The sequence below is a fragment of the Pogona vitticeps genome, chromosome 5, assembly GCF_051106095.1.
Source record: "Pogona vitticeps strain Pit_001003342236 chromosome 5, PviZW2.1, whole genome shotgun sequence".
NCBI lineage: Eukaryota > Metazoa > Chordata > Lepidosauria > Squamata > Agamidae > Pogona > Pogona vitticeps.
Genome location: NC_135787.1, coordinates 125582389 through 125604355, shown reverse-complemented (window position 1 = coordinate 125604355; position 21967 = coordinate 125582389). Strand labels below are relative to the sequence as shown.

The window sequence follows — 21967 nt, the reverse complement described above, 5'->3', positions numbered from 1 at the left end:
GTTTATTCGCACCACAATGATCTTTACAGCTGATAGTTGGCTTTGCAAAATGGCTTCTCGCTGTTTTCCGGACCCATGTTTCGGAAGACAGCGATTAAAAACAGCTGATTGGCACTCGCGAAATGGCTGCCCTATGGAGGATCTTCGCTGGACGACGAGGTATTTTCCCCTTTGGAACACATTAACTGGTTTTCAATACATTCCAATGGGGAAACTGTTTTCGCATGATGACGATTTCGCTGTACAGCGATTTCAGGGGAACAAATTATTGTCGTCATGTGGGGCACCACTGTATAGGTTTCTCAGGAGGTGGATAAGGTGGTCAGGCACTCCCATTTCTTTAAGGACTTGCCACAGTTTGCTGTGGTCCACACAGTCAAAGGCTTTTGCATAGTCAACTGTTGAGTTTTCCAAACTTGCTGGCATATTGAAAGTAGCACCTTAACAGCATCATCTTTTAAGATTTTAAATAGTTCAACTGGAATGCCATCACCTCCACTGGCCTTGTTGTTAGCCATGCTTTCTAAGGCCCATTTGACTTCATTTCCAGGATGTTTGGCTCAAGGTCAGCAACCACATTATTTGGGTTGTCTGGGATATCCAAATCTTTCTGGTATAATTCCTCTGTGTATTCTTGCCACTTCTTCTTGATATCTTCTGCTTCTGTTTGGTTCCTACCATTTTTGTCCTTTATCATGTCCATCTTTGCACAAAAGGTTCCTTTAATATATCCAATTTTCCTGAACAGATCTCTGGTTTTTCCTTTTCTATTATTTTCCTCTATTTCTTTGCATTGTTCATTTAAGAAGGCCCTCTTGTCACTCCTTGCTATTCTTTGGAAGTCAGCATTCAATTTTCTGTACCTTTCCCTATCTCCCTCGTTGGACAGCCACTTTGCTTTCTTGCATTTCCTTTTCTTTGGGATGGTTTTTGTTGCTGCCTCCTGTACAATGTTACAAACCTCTATCCAAAGTTCTTCAGGCACTCTGTCCATCAAATCTAGTTCCTTAAATCTGTTCTTCACTTCCACTATGTATTCATAAGGGATTTGGTTTAGATCAGTGGTTCTTAACGTGGGCGATAATGCCCCCCAGGGGGCGATTTCATTTTTCAGGGGGGCAGTAGAATGAAAAGGGGCGGCAGGGGGGCGCTGGAGCAGAAGGGGGGCGGTAGGGGGGCACTGGAGTAAGCCAAACCTGTGAAGATGGCTGCAACCTTTTTACAATGTGCATGAATATATATTTTCCTCCAATCTTAATTTAGTTTCAGAGTTTTCGTCTTGAAATTTTTAGTTCCTGCATTGCGGTTTGTTTTTATGCTTTTTAACATTTCTTTTTCTGTCTTAAAATTCGCTTGCAACTAAATCATTAAATGTTACTTTTTGGGGGCATTTCATTTTCTTGGAATTGAATTTTGTTTTCAGGTGTCATTGGATTTAAGTGTCTTAAATAAATAAATAAATAAATAAATAAATAAATAAATAAATAAATAAATAAATAAATAAATAAATAAATAAATAAATAAATAAATAAATATCATCACCACGGGGAGGGGGGGGCGATGATAACTTCCTCAATGGCTCAAGGGGGCGTTTCTTTCAAAAAGGTTAAGAACCACTGGTTTAGATTATACCTGACTAGCCCAGTGGTTTTTCCTACTCTCTTCAGTTTATGCTTGAATTTTGCTATGAGAAGCTGATGATCAGAGCCACAATCAGCTCCAGGTCTTGTTTTTGCTGACTGTATAGAGCTTCTCCATCTTTAGCTACGGAGAATATAATCAATCTGATTTCGGTATTGCCCATCTGGTGATGTCCATGTGTAGAGTCACCTCTTGTGTTGTTGGAAAAGAGTTTTTTTGATGACCAGCTTGTTGTCTTGACAAAACTCTATTAGTCTTTGCCCTGCTTCGTTTTGAACTCCAAGGCCAAACTAACCTGTTGTTCCTTCTATCTCTTGATTCCCTACTTTAGCATTCCAATCCCCTATAATGAGAAGAACATCTTTCTTTGATGTCAGTTCTAGAAGGTATTGTAAGTCTTCATAAAATTGGTCAGTTTCAGTCTCCTCAGCATTGGTGGTTGGTGCATAAACTTGGTTATTGTGATGTTGAACGGTCTCCCTTGGATTCATATTGAAATCATTCTATCATTTTTGAGATTATATCCCATTACAATTTTCCCACTCTTTTGTTGACTATGAGGGCTACTCCATTCTTTCTACAGGATTCTTGCCCACAATAGTAGATACGATAATCGTCTGAATTGTATTCGCCCATTCCTGTCCATTTTATTTTACTGAGGCTTCCCAGGATGCCAATGTTTATTCTTGTCATCTCCTGTTTGACCACATCCAGCTTCCCAAGGTTCACAGATCTTACATTCCAGGTTCCTATGCAGTATTTTTCTTTGCAGCATCGGACATTCCTTTCCCTTCCAGGCACGTCCACAGCTGATCGTCCTTTCAGCTTTGGCCCAATCACCTCATTAGCTCTGGAGCTACTTGTACGTGTCCTCCACTCTTCCTCAGTAACATGTTGGACGCCTTCCGACCTAAGGGTCCCATCTTCCAGTGTGATATCTTTTAGCCTTTTGTTTCTGTTCATGGGGTATTCTTGGCAAAGACACTGGAGTGGCTTGCCATTCCTACTCCAGATGGATTGCATTTAGTCAGAACTCTCCATTATGATCTGTCTGTAGAGAACTCAAATGTGCTTTACCATTCCTTTTTCTAAAGGGTATTTTAGAACTGTGCAGCTTGTCCAAGTTTACACAGGCTAGTACTGTAGTTCTATCAGGAGGCACAGTATCCCAACCTCTGGCTCCACAGCCACATACTCAATTGGCCGAGCTATCTAGCCAGCTGTACAGTTGGAACAGGTATTCTAAAATTATGAAAGGACATTGTTTGTTTCATTATGTCATCTCATCTTCTTGGCAAAGATATTGGAGTGGCTTGTCAATTCCTACTCCAAGTGGATTGCATTTAGTCGGAACTCTCCACTATGACCTGTCCATCTTGGGTGTCCCTGCACGGCATAGCCCATAGCTTCTCTGAGTTATTCAAGCCCCCTTCGCCATGAGGAGGCTGCAATCCATGAAGAAGACCTTAAGGATTAACTGCTGTATTTTAATGTGAGCTTTCATGGACAAGTCTACTTCCCCAGACTTGTCCACGAAAGCTCACCTTAAAATAGTCTTTAAGATACCATAACATTTTTGTCTGTTTTATTTTTTATTTTTCTTTGGGTTTTGCCTGATATGATTTCATATCTTTCTGTATAGAATGAAATTCATAAGCCTCCATTTTTCACGATCTGTGATTGTAAATGTAATGTTTGGATGTAGTGAAAGAGCAGGAGGACATTAAACAGTTCGATATAATTTTTTGTGAACCTATTTGTATTATTATTAATAATAACTAAATGAATTTAATGCATAGATTAATTTCAACTTGATTCTTCTAATTCTACTGGAAATTTTCATGGCAACTACTGTAATAATATCAGCAAGATCTAATGAGGAGTGCTGCAGAAGGAAGAAAGTAAGTTATTTCTTTCATTTAAAAAAAAAACCCAAATGCCTCTCTTTCAATCTGTTCTTTTCTTCCTACATCAGGAGAATCACTACTTCTCTGTAGTGGCCTCTGTTAATGCACACAAATGCGTTTGTTCTGCGCCTGCGCAGGACGTTCGGAACATTCAAGAACTTAGGATAAAAAAGAAACAATTTAGTCCCCCCAGGGCACTTGCTCCGCCTCCTCAACGTTCCAAATGGGTAAGACATTTGGAACAGCAGAGTGAGCAAGGAAAGTAATTCCTAGCATCTTAGCTATTTTTCCTTCAAATCTGCCTTTTCTTGTTTTCTTTTTACTCCTCAGGGCGATAGAACCACTAGTTGTTTGCCTTTTTCGACGTTCTACCATCCTTCCCACCCTTCCCCCCGCCAGATTCCCCCTTTTATTTTTCTCCTGTGTTCTTTTCCTCATTTTATGGCCGCTCGGGGTTTCAAAACGGGCTCCGTTTGCCTGACAAAGATCCCGCTAATGGACTGACACTATCAGTGCTTGTTTTGTCTCAGGGAATCCCACCAAACCCATTTGTGCACCGCATGAAGGAGCCTTTCTAAACAGGCGATTAAGCTGCGGCTTCAGCGATTGAGATCCTTTCTGTACAAAAAGACTTTGAACCCTAATATGGAGGTAACATCCCTCCCTTCACCTAACCCTCCTCGCCCAGAGGTTACTAAAACAGCTCCTAGCTCAGTCGAGCAGCCTCTATCTAGCACAACCTCTTCACTTACCAAATCAAAGAACTCCAATAAGCCGACTGTGACGTGTGCCATGACGTCACCTGCCTGTCTTGGCTAAGGCTGGAGTTTCCTAGCCTATGGCAGGGCAGGAGGTGGGTCTTAAAGGGGTGGAGTTTTTGTATATAAGGGGGGAGTGCAAAGAGGGAAAAGGTTTTTAATTAGAGAGTGGGAGAGTGAGAGAGGGCTTGAAGGAAGATCTGTACACAGGGTTAGATATAGGTTAGGTAATTGAGTAATTGAGTGCTAAGTAACAAAGAACTGTGCAGGGTTAAGGTCTGAGAAATATAGTGTGACAAGTGATTCTTTCATTCAGTGATTTACATTTTATTTGTGTATACAATAAATCATCATTTTTATTTTGAAATCCATAATAAGTCTGATGTGTCAGGTTTATGTGTGGTTGGTGGCAGCGAAGTTGTGTGTGTGTGTGAGAGAAGGATCGTGACCTGTCATCTCTTGTGGTGACGTAGGAGGAGGTGGCAGTCGTGACACCGACTAAACCAGCCTCTGCTAAGGCTCAAGCACAGTCCGATGATCCTACAAAAGAAGAAAAAGGACAAAGATAAAGTTAAGAGGCAAAAGAAGGCTGCCACACTGAATACCAGACCTCTTCCCATGGTTCCTATATCGGTGGAGGATTCTTCAAGGGAAGCCATTGGGCTTTCAGACAGGGAGGATCGTACCATTCCTTCAGCCCAAACATCTCATGCATTTCTAAGCATGTCTCCAAGCTTGGGCCAATTTGGGGCTGATGCACTTTCCAGCCCAGCCGTAGCCCCTCTTAGCCCTTGATCTCCAGAGTGGGCAGATACAGAATCTGAATCTGAGCAGGAGTCCGCGGTATGCACTCCTAAAATGAGAACAGAGAAGCACAAACACGCCTCTCCATACCAGCCTTACAGACTCGAGCAGCAATGCTACTATCCAGAAGGTCCACCTCAATATGGTCACCCGTATTTTGATAGATACCATCCACTTCCATACCATGGAAACACCTATCAGGAGGATTTCAGAGGTCTGATCTACCCTCCGCTGCCCTGGTATCCTTCCACGGCGCCTTCATTGGAAACACAAGAGGATATTCCTATGTACCGATTCGAGCCATCCTGAAAAAGGGGAACAGTACTGGAACCTACCATACCTACCAAGCCATCTAAACCCTCTAGGAACCGTCCTACGGTACAGGCTACTACGCTTTACTCTGGCCTCTATGGCCTTGATACCAAACCTTTCTCTGCATCTACTCAATCTGAGACTGAACCCCTACCAAGGGCTCCAGTACCGAGACTACATCGCTCAACCTCATTGGTCTCTCAATCATCTTGTGAGGACAGCTCATTGTCCTCTGGCAAATCTGACATGCCCGGCACGGTGCCACTGACAGCCAACCCCAGTCGCCTCCAGCGGACTACGCATCATATGCTCAACTTATATTTCGCACGGCTAAGACCTTGCAACTCAATGCACAAATATCCCAACAGGAAAAGGATTTAATTTTTCATGATATGGTACAGAACAAAACACCTCCTCCTAGCTTGAGCCTCATTCCAGCGCTCCTTGACCTTGTCAAAAATTCTTGAGATAAGTCGCCCCTGACTCTGCAAATGCCACGAAAAATCGAGCACCATTATAAAACGCACGGGGTCGGATTCAGACTTTTTAGTCAGGCACCCTATGCCTAATTCCATTGTGGTTGAGGCCACCCGATATAAATCCCGTAGCAGGTCCTCCACAACACCTGTGAATAGGGAAGGATGGAAAATTGACTCTCTCGGAAAGAAGCTTTACTCTGTTGCTGCACTAATGATTAGAATTTCGAACTACCAGGCTGCAGTGTGCGCCTACCAGAAACACTTGTGGGATAAAATTCTCCCTACACTACAAGCTCTGCCAGATCCATCAAAGACTGAGGCTTTCAATATTTACACAGAGGCTAACACCCTCACCAAACAGCAAAGGGTAGCAGCGAAACACAGTGCTGACACCACCTCCAAAGCCATGCTAACTTCAATATAGTTAGACAACATGCTTGGCTCAGGGCGGCTAATATCCTGGATGATACCAAGACCAAGATTGAAGATCTCCTTTTTGATGCTGCAGGGCTGTTTAACACCAAGACTGACACTGTAATGGAAAACATCCATAAGATGAGGAATACTGCTAAGTTGTACATACCGTACCAACCGTATAAATACCAGAAACCCTCTTACAAGAAGCCCTTCTACCAACAAGTGCCTCCATACCAGCCTTTTCGATACAACAAGCAGCAACAGCATGAACGGGCTTACCAGCCGCCACAAACCAACCCCCTGCAATTCAAGCAACAATCCTATTCTTGCTCCATACAGCCTTTTTGTAAACAGCAATGTAGGGGTAAGCAATTCACCTGATTACCCCCGTAACTCCACGAGACTTTTCCCGTTCCTCCCAGAATGGCAGAGGATTACTACCAATAAGTGGGTTTTGGCCATCATTGAGAAAGGCTACCTGATAGAATTTTCACGAATCCCTCCACCAAACTTCATTAAGGCCACCCCTTTTTCATTTCTTCTACAGGAGGAAATATCATCTCTCCTTCGAAAAGGGGCTATATTTAAAGTCCCATCCTGTGACTTGAGCGAAGGCTTTTTCTCTCGCTATTTTGCTGTTCCTAAGAAGGATGGCGGTATTAGACCCATTATGGACCTTAGAGACCTTAATGAATACATACGCTACAGAAAATTCTGTATGCTAACACTTGACTCCATTCTCCCTCTTCTATCCAGGGGAGCTGGTTTGTCACCATCGACCTCAAAGACGCTTACTTTCACATATCAATCCATCCGTCTCATTGTCAATTCCTCAGGTTTCGATTTCAACACACAATAGTTTGCTGCCCTCCTGTTTGGGCTTTCTACAGCCCCCAGGACATTCACAAAGTGTATGACCCCCATGGTCGGCCTACCTATGTAACAAGGGAATAAAGTCTTCCCCTATATTGATGAGTGGCTTCTAGTTGCCAAATCCTATCACGACATCATTGTGGCCACGAAAACCACACTCAACGCCTTAAGCAAATTAGGCTTGGAAATAAATTGAGAAAAATCCCATCTGGATCTGTCACAGCTTGTCAACTACATAGGGGCCCAACTAAATGCCATACAAGCAAGGGCATTTCTACCACTCCAAAGAATCTTAAAGCTCCAAAAGGCAGTAAGGCAATTTCAGCCCTTTAGGACAGTGACGGCTCTCGATACTCAGCATCTGCTCGGTCTTATGGCCCCCACAACATCAGTTGTCCCCCATGCCAGATTAAAACTCCAAACTCTTCAAGTCTGGTTCCTCTCCCAATTCAACCCCTATATGGACAGTCCACTAAAATAGTTGAGGGTACCACCAAAGACAGAAAGAATGCTCCACATAAACCAGCTAGAAATGCTAGCCATCATGAAGGCATTTCAAGCCTTTCTCCCACGTATTGAGGGAAGAGCAGTACAGCCCATGACCAACAACACCATGGCCATGCATTATATAAACAGAGAAGGGGAAACTCAATCCCTGCCCCTCCTTCGCTTAACCATAAAGTTTTGGGAATGTGCCACAGCCACCATGTTTTCCCTCAAGCAATCCACATTTCTTCAGAGGACAACTACTTGGCGGACCACCTCAGCAGGTTCCCCACCAGGATGCACAAATGGTCCCTCAATGACATAGTCTTCCAAGACATCTGTCTCAAGTGGGGCCAACCTATGATAGACCTCTTTGCATCCCATCTCAACACCAAGTGCCCCAACTTTTGCTCGAGAGCAGGCATAGACACGATGTCACTTGGAGATGCTATCTGGAGAACAATCTTACATTTTCCCTCCGATACCTCTACTGCTCAAGACAATAACCATAATTTTTCAGTACCAAACAGACACAATACTCCATCGCCCCATGGTGGCCGCGACAACCATGGTTCACCTACCTCAAGGAGATAACGGATGAGATGTTTCACCTACCTTCAATACCATCGCTCCTCTCCCAGAACGACAGAGCCATTCTCCATCCGGCTGTCTGATCACTATACCTCACGGCAGGGAGGATAACCCCAAATTCCGCGCAGTCTTAGATCAGGCTTGGAAACCGTCTATATCTCACCTATACCAGAACAAATGGTCATCTTTCATAAAATTTACTCAATCTAAAGGTCTTACCTCGATTCCTACATCCCTCACAACCATACTTACCTTCATTATGCATCTCTTTAATCTTGGACTTGTGTACTCCACTATTAAAGTATATATCTCTGTGATAGTGGCTCACCAACCTCCTGGATCCCACTCCGCTAAGCTTTTTTGTCATCCCACTGTCAAAAGATTTCTTAAAGGTCTGCAGAACGTCAGAATCATCTCAACAAATCATACCTCAGTGGTCACTTCAACTCGTCCTTGAAGCTCATACAAAACCACCATTTGAGCCTATGGCAACCTGTAGCGACAAATTGTTATCTCTCAAGACCGCCTTTCTTGTGGTGATAACTACTGCAAGGAGAGCCAGCGAGCTATCCACTCTCAGATCGGACTCCCCATATCTCCAAATGCACTCTCATAAAGTTACTCTATAACCTGATGTATCTTTTCTACCCAGGGTGGTATCAGACTTCCACTTAAATCAACCTATCATACTTCCAACGCTGTTTCCATCCCCATCCACACCGATTGAGCGCAAGCTCCACGCACTGGATGTTAGAAGGGCCCTCGCCTTCTACCTTGATAGGGCTAAGCATTCCAGACGCTCCTTTTGTCTATTCCAATGCTACCACGGACCCAACAAGGGTGCACCTGCCTCTCTACAGACAATATCAAGGTGGATAGTACAGATGATACAGTTGGAATACCAGCTTGCAGGCAAGTTGATACTGAACCATTTGAAAGCGCACTCTACCTGAGCTTTCTCTACATCGACTGCTCTCCACAGAGGCATACAGATATAGAACATCTGTAAAGCAGCTACCTGGTCCAATCCTCTGACATTTACGAAGCACTACCGCCTCAATGTCAGAGCCAAGCATGATGCTGCTTTTGGAAGGGTGATGCTGTCATCCTTGCTATTGTGACAGCCCTCCATCTGGTGAATAAGCTTGCTATTCACCCAAGTGTGTGCATTCACAGAGGCCACTATGAAGAAAGTTAGGTTACCTACCTGTAACCATGGTTCTTCTAGTGGACCTCTGTGAATTCACACATCCCTCCCTTCCTTCCCTCTTTCCATCATGTTCACTTAGTGTCGATACCTACTCTTGATACCGGCGGACACAGGGAACTGAAAGGAAGGTTGAGGAGGCGGAGCTAGCGCCCTGTGGGGGAACTAAATTGTTTCTTTTTCCCCCCTAAGCTCTAGAATGTTCTGAACGTCCTTCGCAGGTGCAGAACAAACCCATTTGCGTGAATTCACAGAGGTCCACTAGAAGAACCATGGTTACAGGTAGGTAACCTAACTTTTTCGTTAAAAGAATCTAGGGCCTCAACAAAAATATAAATACTGTGATTCTTTAGTATGGGATTGTGGGAATGGCAGAATTGGCAGCATCCAAGGAGCTGATTTCCTGTACATCAGTGATCCCCAACCTTTTTGACACCGCAGACTGGTTGTGGAGGAATGGGGTCTGTGCACGGGGGGGGGACACAAGGCACCTCTGCAATCACGCGCATGCATGAAGGGGTGGCACGTGGTCGTGTGGGCACTCGTATGCATGCACAAAGGGGTGGGGGTGCTCACACGGTGCATGCACACATTTTATGTGCATGAGCAAAGGGGCTGTGCGGGGGAAGAGATCTGTCTCCTCAGCCCAGTCCAGCCAAGGCCATGGACTGGCACCAGGCCGTGGACCAGGGGTTGGGGACCTCTGCTGTACATGACTGAATATTGTTCTTTGGGGCGTGTTTCAGATAGGGAGTAAGTTATGGATATGTTATTCAAATCTACATTTTATTTGAGCTCTACAGGTTTGTATTCAGTCAGCTGGCCAGCAATAAGATTGAGGGCCTCCTCAATACAAGCTGTTGACTCACTGCTTTACATTGTAGCCAAGTGTCATTTCTTCAGTACAGTGGTGCCTCGTATAACGATTTTAATTGGTTCCAAAAAAAAACATTATGTGAAACATCGTTATGTGAAACACCATTTCCCATAGGAATGCATTGGAAACCAGTTAATCCGTTCCAGTAGGCACGGATTGCCGTCCTTAAGCGAAAAAACCCATAGGAAACATCGTTAAACGATACAATGTTTCCTCCATTGGAATGTATTGAAGCTGACTCAATGCATTTCAATGGCTTTGCGAAGTCAATTTGTGCAAATTTAAGTGTGTCATAAAAGGGTCAAAAATGGTTTTTAATGCTTGGATTAGCTTCTGCACCCTCTAAAACGGATGCAAAAGTTAATTTGGCTTTGATCTGGCTTTTCGTTAATTTATGGTGAATTTTTTCCCCCAACTTTTGACAGCTGTCAAAATCTGACAGCTCCATTGTTTCCTATGGGGGAAGAAAAAATTCACAAAAAATTAACGAAGACTCAGCAACTGTTCTAAATGCTTGGGTTCGTTAGAGGACCCCCTAAGTCGTGGGCAAACCTGATTTGGCTTTGATCTGAACTTTCGTTAATTTATGGTGAATTGTTTTCTCCCCCATAGGAAAGCATGGAGCTGTCAGATTTTGACAGGTCCATTGGTTCCTATGGGCCAGGAAAAAAAAATCACCATAAATTAACGAAAAGTCAGATCAAAGCCAAATCAGGTTTGCACATGACTTAGGGGGTCCTCTAACGAATCCAAGCATTTAGAACCGTTTTTGACCCTTGTAAGACACTTTTTAAATTGAAAAAAGAAACATCGTTAAGTGAAGCAGGGGCCCTAAAATCGCATTCGTTATGCGAAGCATGGTCCCAAACTTCGCTAAGCAAAAATCGCCCATAGGAAACATCGTTATACAGTGCATATTATTTTCTAAAAAAACATTTTTATGTGAATTCATCGCTAAATGAGGCACTCGTCAAGCGAGGCACCACTGTATTGTCACAAGAAAAGATATACTAAAATATTTATGAAATGTGAGGGGGTGTACTCACTTCTGTGATATACTGTATGTATTGTGAATGGAATGAATTTGAATATGAGTATTCCTTTCACTGAATATAGACACCAATTCATATTACTAATATAAATAATTTCATCCACTGATATCTTATAAAAATTGACTAATAACTCTTGGGATAGTATTTGCTTATTTTTCCTTGCTGTTTTGCCCCTTTTTAGACATCTGTGTATGATAGTACCAGCACACTGAAGAGCATCTGCTTTCCAGCAAGGATCCTAAAATCCTATTCAGTAAGAAAGTTATTTTTCCTAAAAAAACAATGTTATGAATCTATTGCTATATCAAAATTCCAAATGAATTTCTTTTTTCCTTCCAAAGGTAATTGAAGTGATTATTGGAATTTCTTCCGTGTTTGGTGGAATAATAGCTTTGAATATGGATGTGTTAGTTTCCGGCCCATATCTTTCAGTAACATTCTTTTGGATCTTAGTGGCTGTAAGTATGATATAATTCTGACTTTCTACAAAACTGTATTCCCATTTTGCTAGAATCTTATTGATTTTTGCCTAAGGTTTGCTTGATGAGGCCCATAGCAGCTAATTGACAAGTAACCAGGATGTCTCCTGTTATGCAATCAGGTGTGTAATCAGGTATGTAACCAAAACGTGCCCTAGCTCCTCATCAGTTAACCACAGTAACATATGCAGACCTTATGCCAACACCAATAGGATTCTGGCCATCAAGTATTTTTTAAAAGTTAAATTCACTGTCCTGAGCTTATATATTAGAAGATTAAACCGAGGTGTTCTAATAATTTCAGTAAATCTTTGATCCACTAGAGGGGAAAAATATTCTAATGATAATTGACATAAAATACCTAAACTGTTTATTATCAAGTACATTTATAAGCATTTGATTTATAGTGTAATGAATGTGTCTTATATGTATTAGGCTGGAAATACTTTTATGTCCAAGTATACAGGAAATTTGTAAAAACAAGATGAATGCCTCCCACCTGTTCTATTGTGCTCAGAACTCTGGCATCAGAAAGAATGTGATTAAGTAAGAATAAGGGAATGCAAAACAGAGAGTAGTATGAATAGCTTACTAAATATCTACCAAAATAATATTTGAAATGAAGAAGAGTTTTGCAATACTATCTCTTCATAAAGGCTGTAATCCAGTGCATGTTTACCTGGTATGAGGCCCATTAAATTAACTTCTGGGGGAACCTGCGTGTGAGTGCCAGGTCAATCTGTTATGCAAATAATGGGTTCTCTATAATTTCACATCATAGAACAGTCTATGATTTCTTCTTATATGACAAAATGGAAATCCTAAAATTGGCATAGAATATTTGCTAATATTCACTACAGAAACACAGTTATCTTTTATTCCATGTTAATGTGAACATTTTATTTGATTTGGGTTCCTTTTAGTGTTTCCCCAGTGCCATTGCAAGTCATGTTGCTGCTGAATATCCAAGTAAATGCTTGGTAAGAGTTTTATTTAAAGAGTTGCTTAGTTTGTAGCACTTCATTGATCAGATGTTATCATTCATATTTTTTGCTGGTATAATGAAAATAGGTCAAAATAGAGTTCTGTGGAAGCAAAAGAGTGTAACTACCCTGGTCTCTTTTATTTCAAATGCTTTTCATTCAGGCCTCAGAGAGAGAGAGAGAGGATATTTTTATAGCTGCTAAAAGTGGCACAATGGAGTCATCATTGCCCACCGTATGCACATTGATCTGATAATGATCATCCCCATGATAATGCTTTTACAGTTTTTATATTTTTTAAAAAATGTATGTGATCAGAGGTTGTAACAGAACAAGAGTTCCAGTATTTCTTGCTTCTAGAATTTTTTTAAAAAAACGTTTACTTATTGTAGATTTATTCTTTCCTTTCTCTACAATGATCCCATCTACTTCACTGGATATGTAAATCATAATCATAATGATAAATTGCTGTTGGTTTCCATTCACATATGAAACAAAACCTCTACTTTTAAAATTTTTATATGTCACATTTCATGACTGTTGCAGCACTTTAGTATATGTTACCCCAGTGGTCTATTTTATGTTGTGATGTAGGATGAAACTGGCATCTCAAGGCATTTAACATGCAATCCTATACATGTCTACTGAAAAGTAAACCCCATTGAATTCAGCAGTACTTGTTCAGAGGTAAGTATGTATAGGATTGCAGCCTAAATGAATCCAATAGTCATACTTGGTCGAAGTCTTGGTGCATATTGTTTTATTTTCTTAGTCTTTCCCTCTTGCTAGCTGTTGCCAGAATCTACTGTGCACATTGAACACAGCACTTTGTGTTCAAATATCTAGGTATTTAAAATACCTTTGGTACTCTGAATATACACTTACTAATGTCAGTTCTGAATTATAAATATACCTATACAAACTTAGATGAAGCTTGAATGTTGAATTTTTAAAAAGAAAAGTATTCTAAATTTCCTTTACATGAGCTTATGAAGATATATAAAAACACAGTTGTAAAACTTTTGTTGCTTAACAATGTGTCATCTGTTCATGTCCCAATTTTATCTTTAATTTAGGTAGAAGTCCTGATTGCCATAAGCAGTGTTACATCCCCATTACTATTCACAGCCTCAGGATATTTGTCCTTCAGCATAATGCGTGTTGTTGATATCTGTAGAAACTATCCACCAACAGTTAAGGTGTGTATTGTTTTCTGAATTCCCTAACTCAAAAATAGTCAATGTATCCTGTCAGCATATAGTGAAGGCTTCAGAGTTGGGTGCAAAATACTCATTTCCACTTTGACAAACCCTCTGTTTTATAAATGCTGTAATTCAGTTTTGCTAGCTTACATTAGTTTTTCAAACTTTCATACTTACGGGCAAAAGTAAGCACACTGTGCTGAGCACAGGCAGGAACGTTTGAAAACTGAGGAAAAGAAATTGTGAGCTGGAACCTTAATGTGCAGCAAGATGATAGTGGAAATGGGAAACCAGGATGTTTTAAATGTATTTAAACAAATCACCCAGTGTTTGGCAGGCAGTCTACAGTTTAGTGCAGAATTTGTAAAGACATAAGGTAGACCAAATCAAGGCAAGTGAGTGTATGTTGCATTTTGTAAGTGATGCCACTTGTGCAATTTCTAATTCTTAGGATGTTTTAGAGATGTTTTATCAGTTGATTGGAATCTACTTATGTTTCAACAGTGGAAATATTTGCTTACAAATTTGCATACTGCCAAACATGTCTGTTTCAGGAAATAATTTCAGTCATACTGTGAAACATGACATGTTTATTCTTGCCAGCTGCAGTAACTGAATATGCTAGAATATCTAATCACAGAGGTCCAAAATAAATGTCTTAGTCACTTAAAACAAGGGATTTGGAAACACTGTGTATTTATGTCTTCTGCAGCTATTAGACTACTGTTACTGTTTAGATTTATACAGAATATTTACTTATGTATAAAGTACAACATACTACCCAGTTTGGTGTAGTGAGGGACCAGGGCATGGGTGCAAGTCTCTGCTCAGCCATGGAGACTTACTTTGGGGGTGTCACTGGTGAAACCACTACCTAAATGTACCACACTTACCTTGAGAGACCTCATCGGCCAGGTTGTGGTCAGGGATTGCATGCTGGCATCAAGTGTGGCCAGCCACAGTCAGGTGTGGATGGGGCTGCAGGTTTTCTTTCTTTCTTTTTCCTCCATGTAAATGAATATATGCAAACACATGTAGTCTTGCTGCCCATCAAGTGCTCAAGTGCTCTTCTCACAGACGTTTACATGGATGTACTGTTCTATTTTAGTTCAGTTTTTTTGGACTCCAAATTCTAGAATTCCCCATTCTGGGAGTTCCATGTGCCAGACCCTTACCTAAATTGTGCTTACCTGGAGAAAGACTGGTTTTGGAAGGTCTAATGGTCTAGGACAGTCTGAGCTCTGGCCTAGCTGCTTGTTAGAAAAGGTAATTGCTCGAGTGCTATTTTGAGCCTCATCTTTCCCCAATACACACACTCCATCTGCCTCTCTCTCCCTCTCTCCTCTCACCCCCCCACACACCATTAGACTTCTTCTTACCTCCCCTCTTCATCAGGCTGTTAAATCTCTCCTATCTGGACAGCACTTCTCTCCCTGAGAGAAGATATATTTGTTTTAGGACATCTTTCTCAATCTCTGATTCTTGAGAAACCATGAGGTACAGTGGAATAGAGAAAAGAAAGACTTTCTAGTGCCCCCATACACCGCGTTTGCCACTCAATAACGTTATTCTTTTGTGAAGTCAGAGTCTGATGGGCTCAATAGCAAAAAGTCAATTTTAGACTCCAAAGAAGAAGAAGAGGGGGGGGGATGAGGAGAAGTGGAGTAGTGGTGTCTGGGGCACCCATGGGGAGACAGATGAACTCCTGCTAAGGGCTCCATCTGGTTGTTGAAATGCCCAAAATGATATAAACAATATGGCAGATTTACCTTGTTGTCTCCAGTTGTTGAAGAAAAGTAGCTGTTTTAATAAATTCAGAAAATATAAATCAAATAAAACTCTGTGGATGTTGACCACAGAATACTTGACCATAATTCCTGTACATGTATGTATATTTCTCTAAAATCTATTTCTGCCATTTACCATCCTAAGCTTTGAAGTGATTATACATAAGCAAATTATAAATGGGCAGATACTCAAAAGGGTTGCAATTTTTGCTACACTCTTCCAGCTACAGCAGCAAATTTTGTGCATGTGGTATTGTTATTCTGGAGTGAAAATGGAAGTTCTTGGGAGAAAAACTATGTAGAGTTGAGCTCTAGCATGCTCACAATGGCTGAAATCCTGTTGCATACTGTAGTAAATTGCAACTTGCATAGGCCCAGTTAATGAGAGGGGATTTGGGGAATCAAGATCTCTGTATTTTCTATTGATTCAGTGGGCTACTCTAATGATTTAATTATGCCAAGCAACAGGATTTCAGCCTATAAATGGCATTTTCAGAGTGGTTAGGCTATTTCAGAAGGAGTGACCAAAAGCGCCTTTTCTTTAAGTTAAAATAAATGGGAAGAGACTGTCAAGGCACACCTCCATATGGTAACTAAATATTTACAGTAACTTTGCAGAGGAAAATACTTTTTTCAGGTAGAGTGTCCTGTCAATCACATCCTGCCTCAAGATAAATGTATCTGGCCTCTGATTGTCTTATCAAATTTTAATAAAGTTGTGATGCAACTTTCCAAACAGTTTAAAAACTGTAAGAAATTCATCTATGTTAACATCAGAGTGTACAGAGGGATAGATTCAGAGTTCCATAAGCAGAGATTTGCTGAAGTAATGTGGCACCTTTGAGTATCCGCTCCTCCTTCTTCCTCCTGTCCCCCACACTGGATTGTAATTCAGTCTGTTCTTTTTACTATTTTGAAAGCTTGGAAACTTTACCTCATTACACATCTAAGTATGAGCAAATGTTATAAATTGGGTTTAACTGTTTATCAAACATGTATATAAAGGTATATAAAGTACATGCTGTGCCTGAGCTCTTGCCCTTTCAGTTTGGGTCAGTAAGAAATGATAGCACAAAATGATGTGGGCTCTCCAACCAATATCTGGAGAACTGACTGGCCTTAAAGAATTGTAAAATCGGCTATCTTTAAAATAGAGGAATGAATAATATTTGATAGTGAAAGTGTAGAAAAACCAAAGCATTGTCAATCCAGCTGTTCTGATCTTACAGAGTAGAAAATAAGTGGTATACCTAAAACTTGTTATATGTATTGATTTCTAGCAATCTTATGATGTACTTCTCCTGCTTCTAATGCTGATGCTGTTAATTCAAGCTTTCCTCACCACTGGCACTGTTATATTGTGTGTTAGCTTCAAAGCAAAAATGAAAATATGTAATTCACTGTGGGGTATGCCACAAATAAACAAACAGGACTACAAAACAACAGAGGTAAGTGATAATTACACCTTAAAATTGGTCCACATATGGAATGTTTTTGATTATTCAGGTCTATTGTCATCGCAGTGATACCTTTAAATGTGTGAAGAAGTGAGTGAAAGATTTATCATTATGCCTTAAATCAAACATTGAGTAGATCTGGTCTGCACCTAGCCAGCTGATAGAAGTTTTTCCAGCTTTATTTTGTAATCTGTCTGAAACCTGCATACTCAAAATGTAGATGAAATTTATCAGTGCAGCCCTCCTACCCTGTTTCCCCTAAAGTAAGACCTAACCTGAAAATAATCCCTAGTTAAGTGAAACCCAGCCCTCCACCATTGTACATCATTGTGCAGCAACCAGAAGATGACATGGCTGTATTTGAATAATGTAGATTGTTGTACATGAAAAAAATTAAACATCCCCTGAAACTAAGCCATACAGCATTTTTGGAGCAAAAATTAATATAAGACCCTGTCTTATTTTCAGGGAAACATGGTAAAACAAATGGGCAAATGTTCTCATACTTAATTTGCTTTAATAGCTTATTTCGTACCCAAATGGAGCTGTGGGCAGCGTTATCTGAGGTGACAACCCTGTGATGTATTAGGTGGGTTGTGATATTAAAAGAGAGGACGAAGAAACCCCCCTCCTCTATGTTTATCTTCTTTTAAATATTTGCCTTACTAGCGCAATTCTAATACTATGCTAGAGTGATGCATTGTTGTTTCAGAATGCCACTTATTTTATTTAACAACACAAAAAGGAAACTCATAGTGGCTGACTGAATGGCGGCTTGGAAAAGGTGAAGAAGGGGACTATGTTAGCTTCCTGGGCTCCTCCCCCTCAAGGCAGTGCAACCCCAACAGAGCCTCAGCTGAGGAGAAAGGCATGAAAAGCGGTGTGAGGGGGTTCTGCATCCTTTCTGTCTCTCCAAGCTTCATCCCAACTTTTTTCTCTTGTGCCAGTTCTGCTGATGCCACTGCCATGAGCTTGCCATGCCAGTGTTTCATTACCCATGAGTAAACCAGTTAAACTTGCATGTGACTAAGCCTGGTAAACCTTGCTCATGAGTAAACTGGCAATCCAAAAACCTGTGTGGACCCTTCTCATGAGAACAAACATCTCGAGTGTAAATGGAAGAATAGCTCAAGTAAGAGATAAAATAGATTACACTAAAGATAAGAACCTTTTAAGCACAAACCAGACTACTCCAAATTCCCCCATCTGGACAGGCCCATACTTGGTAAAATACCATCTACAGTAAGGTTGTGTTAAAAATATTATTAGTAGATGTTTGGGACTGTTGATCAAAGTAGAATGCATTTATGAATTATATTTTAAAGTATGTATGAAGCTACAAAATATTTTGGATCTAAAAATGTTTCACATTATTTTTTTTTTAGATATCCAATAACAGCCTGAAGGATTTTGACAAAGAGAAAGCTTGGAAAGCTGTTGTAGTGCAGATGGCTCAATAATCTGGATGCAGGAGATTGAAACAAACAAATTGTGGGAGTTGACATATTCTAACCTTTAATTTGCAAATTAACTTTGTATGCTAATGCTGTGGTCGCATTCACAAAGCAACTTACTCCAGAACAGCTCCATTTACTATTTCAGAGTGATTTGAAAATAGCAGGAGCTAGCCAGAATTTTAGAGATAAACAGTTACATCTTATTTCAAAAGTAATCAACTTTTTTCAATAGAACATGTGGTTCATTGTTGTATTTTAAAGATTGGATTTGTAGTATTTTATTTCAATTCACATTGCTAATAAGAAATTAAAACCATATGAATAATTAAATGTAATAGTTATGTGGTTGGTCTTGATTATTGCAACATACAGTACTAGTATTCAGTTGATGAAAAAGTCTAAGCAAGTTTGTAAAATTCTCATATAATCATAGATACTTTTGCCTGTAAATGTAGGAGTTGTAAATTCTATTACTTTTGTATACAATAAAGGTTTTTATTACAAGACAGCTCTGGATATTGGCTAACATTGATTTATACAAAACCAACAGCATTCATGTTAAGTGTGGTTGCAATGCAGTGGATAGTTTGCTTGTGAATGTATTGCATTACACACACACACACACACACACACACACACACACACACACACACACACACACACACACACACACACACACACACACACACACACACACACACACACACACACACACACACACACACACACACACACACACACACACACACACACACACACACACACACACAGTTGCAAACCAGGGAACTTCCATTAGCCCTTGCTGAGCTGGCAGGTAGGTGTGATGAAGGTGGAACTATCATCTTAAAGACTGTTTTCCCACACCGTGAAATAATGAGACAAGATTATTAAGTAGGACCAGTCTCCATTTTGAAGCTCCCACTTAGTTTTGTAATACCAAGGGAACAGTGTTCATACTGAAAGGGAGAAGCCTGCCCCTTACAGTAGACACTGGGGTAAACAAAACAAGTTTTCCCTATGAGTGCACCTTCCTTTCCTTCAGATGATGGCTGTTTATTCTTACAATCATGTAGTGGGAGTACTGGAACATTTATTTATTTAAAATATTTCTTGTCTCTCAAGAGCATAGTATTCCCAACATGGTTTCCTGTACAAAAGCAGTACAAACATTATTAAAAACACATTTATAAATAACTTTAAATAAAGGCCATACAAATCAACTGCAGTTTCAAAATACCAACAGTAAATACCATAAATAACAGGGTGCATACAAAAAACACACATGCTGCTTTTGTTCAGGAGGCAAGAATCAAAATATGTGGCTTCTCTTGTGTAATCTGGACTCAATGACTGGGTCAAAAGGGGAATCAAATGGTCAAGTTAGATGCCATATTGGCATCTTCACATCTACAGCATTGCATGTCATTCCTCATACCTTTCCACAAGTGGAATCTCTGAAGCAAAGAGTAATGGAATGCCTCACAAGCATGTCAGAATGGTAACCATTCACTACTAAGATTTTTTAGAAGTCACTATTATTTAAAAGTGATGAGGCAGCAACCCTCTCTTGGAAAACTTGGCTTTGGCCACATCTCCCCTGCCTAGAATGCACATGGTTGCCACTAAGGTCACAATGGTAGTTAGGGAGGGAGGGTGGATATCTCTTTGTTAGTGAGAGACTGAGGGAGGAGTCTTGAGTGTCAACAAGTTGAGGAGCATTGCTGTTCCCAGGAGGGTAAGATTGGAATTTGGAAGTGAAAAGTAAAGGATGCCAAAGTTTTTCCAGTAAGCCTTTTTAAAGTCCATAAATTAAATGTTTGAGATAACCTGGATACAGTGCAAATGGAGCAAGGGAATCAAAGGGAAAAGGAGGGAGGTTGATATAAGAGGTATGGGTTATGTAGCCTTTTGAGATGGTGGATAACAGTATCCATCAACCATAGCCATGATAGGTAATGATAAGGAAAGATGGGAGTTATATTGGCATTCCCTATTTTTAGGTCTATAATATCCTTTCAAAGTGATCTGGGAGATCTGATGCTCTTGGACATCCACCTGTGCTATTTTGTCTCTGATGTCATCCACATAAATATTTTGATGAAGCATAAACATGCTGCTGCCTTTTTTCATTTCCTCTTCCTTCCTTCCTTCCTTCCTTCCTTCCTTCCTTCCTTCCTTCCTTCCTTCCTTCCTTCCTTCCTTCCTTCCTTCCTTCCTTCCTTCCTTCCTTCCTTCCTTCCTAATGATACTAGGAAGTGGCTCTGCAGCCATGTTATTGGACAGTTGATTCCACAAGCAGAGGTTTTTCTGAGAGTGACTGAACAGAGGCAATATGTGCATCTCCTATGCACCAGCCTGTGCCTCCACATGCCTCCAGAACTCTGATGACAAGACTCTTGAGTTATTTCAGTTATGTATGCATCTGGCAGGATAGTTTAGTGAGTTAGAGATTGGGAATTCAATTCCTGATTGTTCCTCCTGGGAGATGAGCCAGCCTGTGTCCTTGAGCAAGCTGCACTGTCCTGGGCCACTCCCAGAAGAAGGGAATGGTAAACTACTTTAGACAGAAAATCCTAAGAATCACCATTAGTTGGAATTGACATGATGACATGTAGTGAGTTAATTTATGCATGCACAGGATTTTAGCCTCTAATGTGTAAAACGTTCCTTCTGAACAATGTTTAATTCCACATATGCCACTATTAGTTTCAAAGAAGATTAGAGTACAAATTAAGTAGGGAGAGCAAAGTATCTTGGTCAACTGAAAATGATGATCTACATACATGCAGGGAGGGAAGCTCTGGTTTTGACTGGAATTGCTTCATGAAGGGAAATGGGGTTTGCCATTATTTTATCAGAGAAAGAGTCGGCAGCACCATTAAACTATCCCAAAGAGACAGATGGTGCAACTACACTGGAACACAGAATCAAAGTGATTCAGTTTTGCTGCAATTTGATTTGCAGCCTGTATTATGTTTGAAATTGCAGTCAGTGATCACACAGGGGCTGTGAATTGATTTGGGAGTCCATACTGGATGTGATGCGATATACAGTCCAGCCCACAGCCCCTCTTGTTTCCTTCCTTCCTCTGGTCTTACCTTTACTAATCCTTTTATGAGGTATTAATACGGGAAATAACGATGATGATGACCCAGCAGTAAGGTGACAGGATGATCTAGCCTTAATCTCACATATGTA

General features: G+C 40.6%; 1 protein-coding gene across 5 annotated transcripts in view; it reads left to right on the top strand.

The window, feature by feature from the left end:
* Nucleotides 1-19277, top strand: part of MLC1 (modulator of VRAC current 1) — a 32332-nt gene extending 13055 nt beyond the window's left edge. For all 5 annotated transcript variants that reach the window (XM_020812871.3, XM_020812869.3, XM_020812872.3 and 2 more), the window contains 7 exons: nucleotides 3441-3542; nucleotides 11586-11657; nucleotides 11746-11862; nucleotides 12807-12863; nucleotides 13943-14065; nucleotides 17136-17303; nucleotides 18698-19277. In XM_020812871.3, the coding sequence (XP_020668530.3) occupies nucleotides 3441-3542; nucleotides 11586-11657; nucleotides 11746-11862; nucleotides 12807-12863; nucleotides 13943-14065; nucleotides 17136-17303; nucleotides 18698-18772 (714 nt within the window). In that variant the 3' untranslated portion in view covers nucleotides 18773-19277. The remainder of the gene's footprint in view (nucleotides 1-3440; nucleotides 3543-11585; nucleotides 11658-11745; nucleotides 11863-12806; nucleotides 12864-13942; nucleotides 14066-17135; nucleotides 17304-18697) is intronic.
* Nucleotides 19278-21967: the final 2690 nt, after the last annotated feature.